The sequence below is a fragment of the Dreissena polymorpha genome, chromosome 4 (genome assembly GCF_020536995.1).
Source record: "Dreissena polymorpha isolate Duluth1 chromosome 4, UMN_Dpol_1.0, whole genome shotgun sequence".
Taxonomy (NCBI): Eukaryota; Metazoa; Mollusca; class Bivalvia; order Myida; family Dreissenidae; genus Dreissena; species Dreissena polymorpha.
The window spans coordinates 132,001,872-132,015,303 of NC_068358.1; the positions used below are offsets into that span (position 1 = coordinate 132,001,872).

Below are 13,432 nucleotides of genomic sequence, written 5' to 3' on the forward strand. Positions count from 1 at the left end.
TTTAAAATAAACCGTTAAACTAAATTTAGATTCACATCTTACATGCATGATATACATGCTGGCGAATTCGACTGTACAGACATTTTCGATTTCAAAATTAAAGATCTGGCTTATTTTGATTTTTTTACACATGTTTTTCTTATATTTTATTTTAATTTATAATGAAATATATTAATAATAAGTTTTTTTTTACAGATTTCATATCAATTCATAAATATTTGACAAAATCGTATAATCTCGCTTTAAGGACTTCTCAAAATAGTATTGTGTGTTAATAAATTGTATGATTATTCAAAAAAAGGAAAATCGTACAACCACATCTTTTATGACGTTCTGAAATGGTATATTTGCAGGTATAATACGCTCATTTATGTGTGCTTCGTACAAAGCTGACAACTAAGTATGTTGTTTAGTGGGTCTTTTACCATCTGTCGTTTGTAATTAACAATATCATACTACAATTATATAATATTTTATTTACAACATATCAATAATATCAAATCGGAATATGCTAAAATTACTATCAAATAAAACAATGCATTGCTTTTCAGTAGAGTGAAATTATTATTCTAGAATTAAAAAAATCGTGTTACCATGTTATTCAATATTAAAACCCAAACGCACGATGTACTAATTATTTTGGGCATTTTGTCTTGAAAGAATGACACTATTTTCAAGAAAATACATGAACACAAAAGCTTAGAAACGATCCTTACGCCTTGTGCTCATACGTGTTTGTAAACCTTGAAGATGAGTTGGCCCCTTGTACACATTCCGACGTCATAGCCGTTCAATATATCATACTTATACAATTGTGTTTATGCATCTCAGAGAATCCGCTCTGGATTAATACGATATTAAATAGCCTGAAAAGACTTTACGAATTTGCACTGACAATTGTGACGGGTTCCAGAAAGTAACGAATGGTTTCCGATTGTTCTGGACATACCAAATCTCCCAAAAATCATTAATCGTCCGAAATTTAAAACTTTCATAATTTAAACGCCGAAAGCTGTTTCATCCTGATCAGGTAGCGAGGCTTTCGGAATATCGAGGAATTGTTAAAAAAACTGGTATGCAATGGTTTTGGATCGTCGAGAGATCACACCCAAACTATCCGAATTTTACTAATTCGCTATCGTGAAACCTTTGAGAGCCTAGTATTGAGCTTAAATGTCTAAATAATGTTGGTTTCTTTGTATCTTTATTAAAAATTGTCACGTGGTCTAGGAGTAATGCATATGTAGCTGAAATGTGTTTATACATATTTATAAACAAAATTAAGAATAATCTCATCTTCATTTATATTTGCAGTAAGTCGTACCAATACCAACTAGTATCGATTTAAAGTAAGCAAAAATCACTATTTTAACGCATTCTAGTTGCGAGCGAAGCGAGCGAAAAAAGATTGACATATATTTCGCTTCTATATTCTGATATATGCATGTCCTATACATTTTAGGGTTGAATTCGCCGAGTACGCATCCCTCCCCCTTGTTACGCTTGTGAAATGAGGCGTTTACTCCTTCGCAATCTTGAAGAGCAAAACTATGCAGTTCAGAGGACAGTTTATAGGGATTCTTGAAATAAATTATTGCAATTTTCACTTTTAGATACGCGTATTAATGTATAGGTTTTCAGCTGCAACAAAATATATAACAGCTCATGGTGAGATAATTTGTACCAATTAATAATGGACCATTATATTTTTATTCGGGATACATATACAACATGTCGCAAAATATAAAAATATTTGACCTATGTACATTATATATAGAACACTTGAAATATAAATTTATCATAATAAAATACTACATCTGATTTTAAGTTATTGAATATTTTTTTTGCGTTTTATAAACAAGGTGACATTTTATTTAAATAGCGTGCACATAATTTGAAAGGCGATCACTTGCCTTGCTATATATACACATAGTGCAGATTTAAACAACGCTGTTTCGACCAGATGACACAAGTAGTGCAAAACAATATATTACTTTTTTAGTGTCATTCCTTTTGTTCACAAAATAAATTTGGTGACATATATCTTTTGTATGACTATTTTCTGAGAATATTATGTAGGCATTATCTGATTCAGATTCACATACTTAAATAGCTCGGTATGTTCATTATCAACAATTTAAATACGAAATTTTTTAGGCTTATGTTATTAACTGCTGTAGAATTACAGTGATCATTATGCCCGACACTAAGCATCTTCAATAGACCTATGACATATATTGTGCATTCATACGAATGCTAAATAAAATGGTTTTGAAGAAATAAAAGGTCATATTATAGTTTTGATTATTGGAGTGGGAATATAGAAAGTATACATCGGGTTAATAGATTACCTATCGGCACATGACAACATCCATTCTAGCTAGTTTAAGACAGACCTGAAAGCTGTGTTCTGTCAATACATGTACACGTTGTGTCATTAATAATATTAAGTGCCATTCGCTTATATGCATGATATACATTTCAAATATACATATTTTAAACTTACGATAATATCATTCTTCTTAAGTCAGGCTTCCTATAAAAATTATTAAAACACATTTGAATCTTCTTATAAACCATACGTTTCATAACGTTGCTGCATTCCCGAGTGTAGTATCAACTTAAGATTTTGATAGATCTGCTGGTCGGTCACTGGACATGTTACGCATAGGGTCACCAGAGTTTTTCTTCTTCGACGTTGTAGCAAACAAATCTTGAACAAGTTGGTCAACCGACATTGCGACTGCGTTACTACTTGTATTCTCTGTATCATTCTTTGATGAACAATTGATCATGAGGTGTCGTTTCCTTTCCAGGTCCACTAGCATCTTTGACTTCAACAGGTTTTCTGCTAATACCATGTGTAACTGCGGAACTATCATGGCAACCATGGGATCTGTGTTCGGTATGAATTGATGCTTTGTGACTGGTGGTGCGTTCATTATACCCTTGCGCTATACCCTTCGCAAGGATTGCGCCTCCTGGGTGTAGCAACAATGCCGGTCAGACGACATAGTCAACATGACTTCCAGAGCATGTGTACGGTTTGTACAGTACAGTGTTGAAATCCGAATTTGGGGCTGCTGCATCAGCAAAAATTACCGGAGGGTCCTGTACATTCATCAGCCAGCAGAGCTTCAGACATCCGTCGATGTACTTACGTTTCTTTGATTTCGAGAAGAATTCTAGGTTCTTTGTTTTTTCTGTCTCATAATAATCCTGAATTACAATATAGTGTAAAATCAGAAATGTAGCTCGCTAAGGATTTGTTCACGACGACAAAAAGTATAAATTTATAACGGACATATTAATATGAACATAACAGGACAGTTAAGTATTGCTCTTTTTAACAACGGCAAACGTCCAAAATGGTCCAAAATGCATCCAATGGGCCTTTAAGTAATATCTTATTATGCATAAGTTCATAATATAAAATCTTTTTGTCCTTTTCCATAAATGATTAACATATTGAGATATTTATTTAAATAACATAACTATGACACGACATTCATTCAAACACATATATTTTGGAATTCAGTTACATGGGTATGAAAGTCAAATAGTATCACAATAAATACGATTATTATTTTAATCTGTGGGAAAAATTATTCAGATTTTCTGTTAATATTTGATTACGTGTAAATAGTCCTCTACATGAACATAAATACAAATCTGAATAAGCACCTTGCGAACAGCTTGGACACCGAGTTCTGCTGTGTACTTCCTAAACTCTTTCACCGGTGTTTGAAGTGTATATGATTCACGTTCGAGCTAAAACATAATCGTTTCAATGTAAATACAATTTCAACATATGCAATAAATTTCACAATTACATTATCTGTACAAGTTAGATGATTTTGCATATCTTATCTCCTCGTTCCACATGCAAGCCACCTGCCTAAGTTGCTTACTTTGTTCAGCGGATTTTACTTCACAGAACGTGTGAACATCCTGCAAGAAAACAAAGATGGGTCATTCATCATTTTACAATACGCACTGGTGGTGATGTTTCCATATAAATACTCTGCAACAACCTAAAAGAACAAACTATTACTTTTTGGTCAAGAATGTTGAAATCTTCGTTCATGTTACATACTAAGGCCGTCTATTGAATATATCCAGAACAGATTTAGCTACACAAACTTAACGCTTGAAAAAAGTAGTATATTTAAAATCTTAATAAAAGGGTTGCTTTCTAAAGAATGGATAAAAGTCAGATTTTGAAATGTAAAATCGTGGATGGTCAGTATTCGAACTATGCTTTGAAAATTCAAAATATTCACAACTGTTTTCCTGTTTGACTTGTCTAACTTGTTTTATTAGATCATATGACACATACAAAAAATAACTGTTTATAAAATCTGCCTTATTTATTACGATTTTAAAGTGTATACAATACAAAACGTGTACCTTTAATATTGCAAGAAGTGTTTTAATAGCGGATTCGTCTGTTTCATATTTTTTCACTAATTCTTCAAAGGCGTCAGTCCACTCGTTGTCGTACAGCTCCTATAAAATAAAATAAGTACGTAAATCGGAATTGTTGTTATAATACTTTGTACATTACAGAGTAACCTAAAATCACACTGAATAACGATTGAAAGGTTATGATTCCAACTTTTACATATTCCTGTAGAACATTCATGCATTAAGATAAATATGAACGACACAAACGTGCATTCTAGAGTGATATTGTCGTTTGTGTACCGTTTATTTTGAATCTGCGTATATAGAGTTCTTTTTTATACACATTATGCTGAATACAACAACACACTTTCACAGAATTTATATATATAAATTATTTGTATTATCAAGGTTCCGTTTGTCATAAGAAAAACAAGTTAATGATCTTACCGAGTGTTTTTCTCCCAGTTTTGATGGCCTGTTTGAATCACTGAGATCAGTTATCTGGGTATTGTTCTCTGTCAGCGCATTGCTCATCTTTCTGCTTAACCTGAACGATACGTGTTGCTTTTCTTTAACAAGCGTTAACTTATTGAGCGAAAACTTGCGTGACAATCTATTTTATATAGTATAGATGCTACAAATTACTTGTTTCTTATAAATAAAGTAAGGCAAAGATTATTTAACCGTAGGTTTTTGCGATAACGTTTTACCTAAAATCGTATGAGCATTTATGAAGCGAAAATACTTGACGCCAATCGAATTGGACAAATGTGCTTAATTAAGACCCGTGAATTACTGAATTGTCTCAAATATTGTGTGATTACACTCTGTTATTTAACACGCATTCATGAGCGTAAGTAAAATCATGAAACCGAACATTTTACTCAATAAAGAATTCATAAGGTGTTAACTTATTAATTATGTAAATTCCTATTTAAAGACATTTTCATGTCGCTAAAAACATAATAACAATGTCCATTTCGGAGCAAATAGAACAGTGTATTGTATTAAAAAAAACTGTAAGTAATTCTTTCTGCACTTTAAATTGGAAGAACAACAAGTCTTAGAAGTATCGCACTATCTTGTCATGGTATCTATAATACTTTTCGACAAATGCGTCTCGTGTATACACTTACTACTAAGACACGCATACTATATAATGAATTAAATAGGTTGAGAGAAGTTACGTTACCAACAATGTTGGACTGCTGTTTTAGGACTAAGTATTAATATAAACGCCGATTTCTCGTTTCCTTTTAATTTATACATACGCGTCTGAAAATAAAGGTTTTAACTATTTCATGTGTGATTATCTAGATATATTAATATAATTTTGATTATTTAAATACACTAAACATACATTACAAATAATGCGAAGTATTTCAGATCGGCAATTTAAATTATGCAGTTTAATGATTTATTCTTTGTGCACAAATAGGGAACCCATGAACAATATAAAAGATTACGCTGAAATTGTCATCCAGCAGATGGTTTGCACCATTAATTATAAAAATAAATAAAAGTTAATTTATCATGGAGTTCATGAATTTATATATAATAAAAGAGTTACAAACCTTGATTTGCATTCTTCCAAATCTAAATTGACCTTTTCTAAGTCGCCTTTTGTTCTATCAAGATCCTTTTGCAGAAATTTATTTTGTGACACTAATTGACTGTTTACTCGTATCGCTTCTGTCAATTTATGGTTTAAATCGTCGATCTCGGTTTTCGGGATTTCAAGTTGTACCTGCATAAGCGTATGTGCGGTAGTTAATTGTTATGATATTAAACAATATGCGTTTAAATCAATCGTTAGGCGTGATGCATAGTTAGATTGGGTAACAAAGCATACACAAATCCGGTGAAGTGTTCACTGAGTTTTCATTCTGCTATTAAACAAGTCCACACACTATTCTAATTTATAAGATACATAACTTTAGAGTTCGTAAAAAAAATTCAAGTCCAATACTAAAAAATACGGCGGGAGGCCAGACCCTTACGGGCCTGCCCCGCAATTCACAATTAAATTGAATTCGAGGTAAATCCCAGTTAAACTCGAGCTGGACTGTAGTTTATTAAACACAACATTGTTTTCTATTAAAAAAACAACCCAACGTTACTACAAATATTATACTTTGTGATTGACAACATATGTATAATATTATGTTAAAATTATTACTAAATTATAACATGAGCAATGTCATCTTTGTGATCGAAGTCGAAACTTATATACACAACTAATGTCAATTTCACAATCATTTATATATTATTATATGAAAACTGTCGTCACATTGATCGCTATGATGTATACAATAATAAATGTTCCGGTGGCGTCAACATGTGGTTTTTAATATATTATCAATATATTTAATTCCGTTATCAAATCCAATTCGAAACCCAAACAATAATGACTTTGATACCATAATCAACTGTGTATTAAGTAATAAACCATTATCAAACTATTCACAGATAAATGTAAGGACCAATACTTTTTATGCTTATATCGACTATGAAAGGCTTATTTATGCAACCTTGACGGTCTGTTGAGTTAAGTCTACTACTGTAACGTTTTCCATTGATATCGTTATGCTTACTTTGGCATACATTTAATTTCGTTTTTCGATACCGACTTCCCTACTTGAAATTCTTATCATAGATATTGACCCGTTACGTTATAAGCACAACAAACACAAAGTGTATTGTAGAGCGCGTATTAGTGAAATAATATTGTACGAATATTTGCAAGAAGCTTCAGAGCAATTACCTTTACACTTTACCTGTATGTATCCGGTTATCACCACACTATATCTTAACGTCTTTTATGCGACATGTTTTATTTACAAAAACAGATCGTAAGCGTTCAGACTCACGTTGTGCATCTCTTTTCTATCACTTTCTACTTCTTTATGTATCTCCTCCAATTTGGGGTTTAACGTTCGGAGGGAAGGAGTATCCGACTGGTGTCCACTTGTTTCACCTTGATCTGGCACGTCTGCAGCAACACTACCATGCGATGATGACGTTGGTGGCCCGTCCATGTTTTGTTCCTAGAAAACCATATAATTTAAAGCATGATTATATTGTTCTTTAGTTAAGAATATGTTTTATGATAAATGAATGAAAAGCAATGGTATGCACAATAAAGCAAAATCTTAATAATTCAAGCTAATTATCAAGCTTATTCTATTTAAGATTATTCTGTAATATTCAACGAAATATTCCATTTGAAAAATATTAAATATCTTCTATCACTTACAACGTTTTTTTATAATTTGGTTTCATGTGATTAAATAGTTTCTTCGTCGAGCAACGCTGAGGCTAATTTGCGGAACAGAAAATCTTATTCTCTGAGAAATGTTTGTCAGAGTATTGCCAGTTAACATATAATACAATAAAGAAAAGCTAACAAAGGCGAACTATTTCACTTCGTCTGTTATATTCATGTAAATGTAATCCTGAGCGTCGTAGTCAACGCGAAAGGCAAGCATTATTTCACTATTTTTGTCAACGTTCACGGCAAGAAGTTTTTATAAACGCGATAACAATTTATTAACTGATATAAATACACATACTCGAATTTGTTTAAAATAAAGTTAAACTTGAATATCAGTTCTTGTTGATGTAAACGTAGTTTGAGTTCACTATGAAAGAGAATCGTGGAAATATTCGCAACGTAGTAAAGTTCGGTTAATATAAACGCGTATTAATGGTTTTCTCTGATAACGCTGGTTATGCGGATACTTCGATTACCGATGGCACTTAAATAACAGAGAAAAAAAGCCCCGCGCGAGAGGTTAGTTCCTCATTTTTCTTTTTTAAGTTTTGTCAGAAAGATTAGTTTTATAGACAAGGCTCATGGTCGAGTTGATATATTGTGTATCCTTTTCAAGAGTGAAGAAAAAATCACGGAAAAATGGTAGGTTTTTGCCCTAAAATAGAAAATTCGGTCGGAAAACCGCATAAACTGTATGAACAGTAAACATTTGAACAGAATAAAACTACTTAGAAATATTGCAAGATATTTTATGATCTTCTAGCATGCAGAGTAATCACTGTGCTTCAAATACTTAAATTTTGACAGTCTTCAATGAGATATAAACGAAGGTGGTTTAATAGTTGGAATTCATGAAGTTGCAGAAACTCTGATTCCAGATAAGAGACACTTAAGATAACAACAAATATGGCACTCTGATAACAAAGTTTTATCTCCTACCTGAAATGCATTGATGTATATTATGGCTATTATTACCAAAAATTTTGAAGTAAGAATAATTATGCATAGTCAAGCGCGATACGTCAAGAATACATGCATAACAAACACACGTGAAATATAACCAATGGCGTTGTTTGTGTTCAAAAAACACATTACTATTAATTTATACTATTAATATTATAGTTGCAGTTTTTGAGTAAGACTACTATTTATGTAGAAAATATATTTTTCAAGTGACGACCGGAAATAATTGTCTACATAATGAACATAATTTTGGTGGTAACTTGAGATTAAGAGAGATGAAAATACAACGTATAGCGTGGATCAACACGATCGTGTTTAATTTAACATACAGCAGGGCTCTAAATAACAAGAGCGAAAGGGTCAAATACACCTTTGTTCTTCATAAAATCATGTCATTGGTGTACATTAGAATCGCATCATCAAGACGATACTTATGCGTAGCAACAAAATTAATAAGAGAATAAAAAACTCCATTTACTTTGAGCTCTGCTTATAGAGAGCATTTGCTTTAACGCAATGATAAAGTTAGCTCGAAGTGCAATTCCCCTGACCCTAAATATCTTTATTGGTTGAGTTAAAAGAATTTTCGGCCTGCATGGCTGCTGATATTTATCTCTAAGTAGCAGTTTAAGCAGAGTGATGTTTTATGGCAGGCTATCTAATATAAAAGTACATGGCCTTAGTACCTTCATTAAGACATAATTAAAAATGCTTTAGATCAACCGTTTCGCAACAAAGAACGTTTGTTTAACTTGTTTAAGCTCGTGTACTTTGCGAAGATCCGGCGGTTGGGTGACTCGAAAATTGAAAAATGTATGGTCATGTAGACTGTTCTCGTCACAAATATCGAATTAGTTTTGCATTATCTTTCAACAAAAGCATAATCATTTTTCAAAGGGAAAAGAAAATGTTTCGGCAATTCGTTTTTATTTTACGTCAGTACATACTCCTTATGAATTGCCTGCTTACTATAAAGGTATTCCACAGTGAATTCTGCATTTCTAATTAACTTAAAACGAGTGTGTTATATCTGGCGAAAAGTGTCGAGTAATTGGGAACAGAAGTGCTATTGTCATTGAGATGATCGGTTAAAGAAGTGTCCATGAACATTTGGCACCCGACTCTTTAAACATTTGAATTTTTTCAAATACATATAACATGACAGTGTCATAAAACGTGTAAAAAATATTATTGAAGCAAAATTGCTAAGCATTGGTTACGACATTTTTTATTTTTGTTTGCATATTCATGCGAGAATAAGTTCCTCACTTGACGGTCTAGGCAGAAAAGATACGAGTGTCTACGGAGACAGTAAGAAGATTTTTTTTCTGAAACATTTTTGAAGACATTACATTTCGTATGTATAAACATATTTTAAGATTTGTTATTTTATTTTGCGTTAACGAAACATTCAAGAAAAAAGAAAACGAAAAAACAACAACAAATATTCATGATCATTCTCGGAAATATACGAAGTTACCGGATATGATATTTCACTGCGCAGATCGAGCGCTCAAATCGAGCGCGAAAAGTTCTACGTGAGACAACGTACACAATCTGTACACCGTTCTTTATCAGGGTAAAGGCCCAGTCTCACTATGATGCTGGCGGAGCCCCTTTGCGTAATCCGGGTTCTATCGGGATGAACCGGGGCTCTACCAGGGCTCCATCAATAAAGTATTAAAATGTTTAATACATCCGGGATGAACCGGGAGTCACCGGGAAGGACCGGCAACGACCGGCGCGGCACCGGGGACAAGACCCCGGCAGAGCTACGGCAACGCCCCGATGAATGCCGTTAGTGTCCCGGTATAGCTACGATATATAAGAAAACAGGCGCTCTGCCGGAAAGCCACCGGCATTCACCGGGACTTCGCCGGGGCATTACCGGCGACGACCGGGATAAAACCGGGGCATTGCCGTAGCTCTACCGGGGATCTGATGCCGGTATAGACACGGTGAGTGCCGGCGGTGATACGGAATACCGGGGCTCTGCCGGCTTTTACCGGGGCCCAACCGGGGCACTACCGGCGACAACCGGGGCTCTGCCGGGGCTTCACCGAGATAAACAGTAGCCAGTCCGGGTTGACCGGGACTCTGCCGAGCTGTTTACCGGCTTCAACCGGGGCTTCACCGGGAAATAGTGTGACTGCGTTAAAAAAATTCTATTAACCATCCCGGTCCTCGCCGGTCGACCCTCTTTAGCAAACCGGGATGGACCGGGGCTTTACCGGCAAAAGTGAGACTTGGGCTTAAGTGGATTTTCTTTTGTATACACATTTCAAAGGAAGTATGAGTGTTTTCCTGATCTGTTAATTATATAATAGAAAGCTATTGTAGGCTATTGAAAGTGATTTATTTGACGCTAACAATAACAGTTTTTTGCGGCCATGTTGTTGTTGTTGTATATCTTCACCGCCTATGTAGACAAACCTCTTCCAGATCTGTAGAGTTGAACAAAAGGTTATCGTTTCCACAACCCGTATCGTGTTGTCCTTCACCGTCTATGTACACTGTATTATATACACAACTATTGTTTTGTCTTACAGTCTCTGAGCTTCTGCACTCAACCGCTAGGGTCAATCCGTATAAATTCGGACAAAGGGAGAAATTCGGACAAAACACTGTAAATGCATTTTACGTCACACTAAATCTAGCCCTAGACCATTAGCGCCTACAGCGCTTTGATAACACAATCGACCGTTTTTCCGCGGATTTCTTTCTACGCAATACTAAGTGCTATTCCATTAAACGACCACACGATATTCCGTGTGTGAAAACCAAATGAACTGAACATAATGCAAAACAGCTAAAGAACTGTTCCCTCGCGCGTGGGTTTTGTTGTTCTGTGTTATCGAAGTGCCATCCGTTATCAAAGTATCCGCATTCCCGGCGTGCTGATATTAAGTTCATACCATCGTATATTTGCCAATACGATGTTGTAGTTTAGGGATTCCGTAAGAAAATCATATTTACGTCCTTACTGTTATTTAAACAGTAAAAGTGTATTCAAGGAACGTCGATAAGTATGTCGCGGCTGTTTTTTTTTCATATTACTAAAACATATCCATTCTTCACACATGGCTCTTGGCTGTGTCCTTTGAATGTTCACGGCTTTCTCACCACGATAACTGTACGTCTTGTATTTGTTTACTGCATTTACATGTCGCTTTAAGGTTGCGCGCAAGAAAAAATCATACTCTTGCTACAAATACATATGTAACGAACTGAACGCATTTCAACTGCAATAAAACATTGTTTGAGGCCACGACAAATATATCAAATATTCTTTGAATTAGTAACACCTAAAATACTTTTAACGCGCCTCAATAAACCACTTTGCCGAGCATTTAACGTAGTGGTTGTTTTTATTTCGATTAAGCTTGGTTAATCATACATATTTTACCACATTTACGTTGTATTGTTCGTTATACAGGTAATTTTGCAAAATGGCAGCATTTACTAAGCTGTAAGCGGTTGAAAGAAATGTATATTTATAACTTGTATTATTCTGTGACACGCGCTTGACTCTGATAACATCGAAAATAAAATCTAAATATATGTGTGTGTGAGGGGGGGGGGGGGGAGAGAGAAATTGTGTCAAACAACTGATGTTGGCCTTTCTATTGTTACCCTTCTATAAACATGTGTATCGATCATCTGTGGATATAAATGCCATAATTGTAAACTAGAAATGCTAAATATAATATAAATGATATAGACGTATTCGCATTAAAACAATATTTTAGATGCCACCAAAACGAACCATATGTCTTCTAAACAGACACAAAATACCGAATGTCGTTACCCCCATTTCCCATAGTCTTTGGCTACGACACTGTGAAATTACAATTTTAAAATGACAGTTTATGTTTAATAAGCCACGTACCTTTTTCCACCTTATTGGTGTACCTCGCTATACGTTCAACTCTGACAGAGCAACTGTCCGCCAATATGTGACTGCATTGTTAAAATATATTTATATGAAGCAATAAACAACGAAAGAGGAAGTAGATTTTTTTCTTAATTCGCCTTCGTAGAAATGACTCAGATAAATCTATACTTTACCATACGGTGAGATTGAAGTGACATTCACTCCTCTATTTTCTATCTCGTTCCCACGGCTTCTTACTCGAGGACATTAACTACTACCTCGTGTGAAAGAGCTAGCTATGTCCGGGGAACGACTTACTAAGTCGAGGGAACGAGATAGAAAAAAGGGAATGCAAAACTAAATAAAAAGTAGTTCAATTAGTGCGGATTAATTCTTCGGTCACCGCCTAGGAAAAGGGAACATAAAAATAAAATCAATATTACCACAAACATATTATTGCAGACGGAATGCAAGTATATGCGCTTATCATAATTTATGTTTAAGTGCTTAGTTTACGGAATGTCTGGTCCCTCCGTGACAGTATTGATTCAACATAAACTATGTTTTTCTTTGTGTTATAACATTGAAATATAAGCCATAGTGTGTACATAGTATGTATACGCAATATTGTGGCTGAAGGTGACGTGTGCTTTTCGTAAATCAACAAACGTAAAACTAGTAACGTGTCACACAAGGTAAATAATGTACTTTTGTTAAAAAAGACAAAACAAGTTTTAATATTAATTTATTTTGAACACGTTTTATTATATACTTCAGTTCCTAAAATAACAATTTCTTGGTTAGTACAATGTATTTGTTCATATCATTTTTTTAAATTTTGTTCTAAAATGATATAACATGCATTCTTCAACATTTAAAATCCTCTTTTTGTTTAAAAATTTCCTTCCAATTCA

General features: G+C 34.2%; 1 protein-coding gene across 3 annotated transcripts in view; it reads right to left on the reverse strand.

Annotated features, from left to right (window-relative positions):
- Positions 1 to 456: 456 nt before the first annotated feature.
- The window catches only part of LOC127876540 (myosin-4-like), a 32,596-nt gene continuing 19,620 nt past the window's right edge, over positions 457 to 13,432 (reverse strand). The window contains exons 1-8 of one of the 3 annotated variants that reach the window (XM_052421844.1): positions 12,534 to 12,987; positions 7,278 to 7,454; positions 5,982 to 6,154; positions 4,855 to 4,954; positions 4,411 to 4,509; positions 3,871 to 3,951; positions 3,685 to 3,771; positions 457 to 3,219 (exon numbers count right to left, since the gene is read on the reverse strand). In XM_052421844.1, coding sequence (XP_052277804.1) covers positions 3,004 to 3,219; positions 3,685 to 3,771; positions 3,871 to 3,951; positions 4,411 to 4,509; positions 4,855 to 4,954; positions 5,982 to 6,154; positions 7,278 to 7,445 — 924 coding nt within the window. In that variant the 5' untranslated portion in view covers positions 7,446 to 7,454; positions 12,534 to 12,987 and the 3' untranslated portion in view covers positions 457 to 3,003. Of the gene's footprint in view, positions 3,220 to 3,684; positions 3,772 to 3,870; positions 3,952 to 4,410; positions 4,510 to 4,854; positions 4,955 to 5,981; positions 6,155 to 7,277; positions 7,455 to 12,533; positions 12,988 to 13,432 lie in introns of those variants that run through there. The other 2 variants (XM_052421845.1, XM_052421843.1) reach the window with 2 other exon arrangements.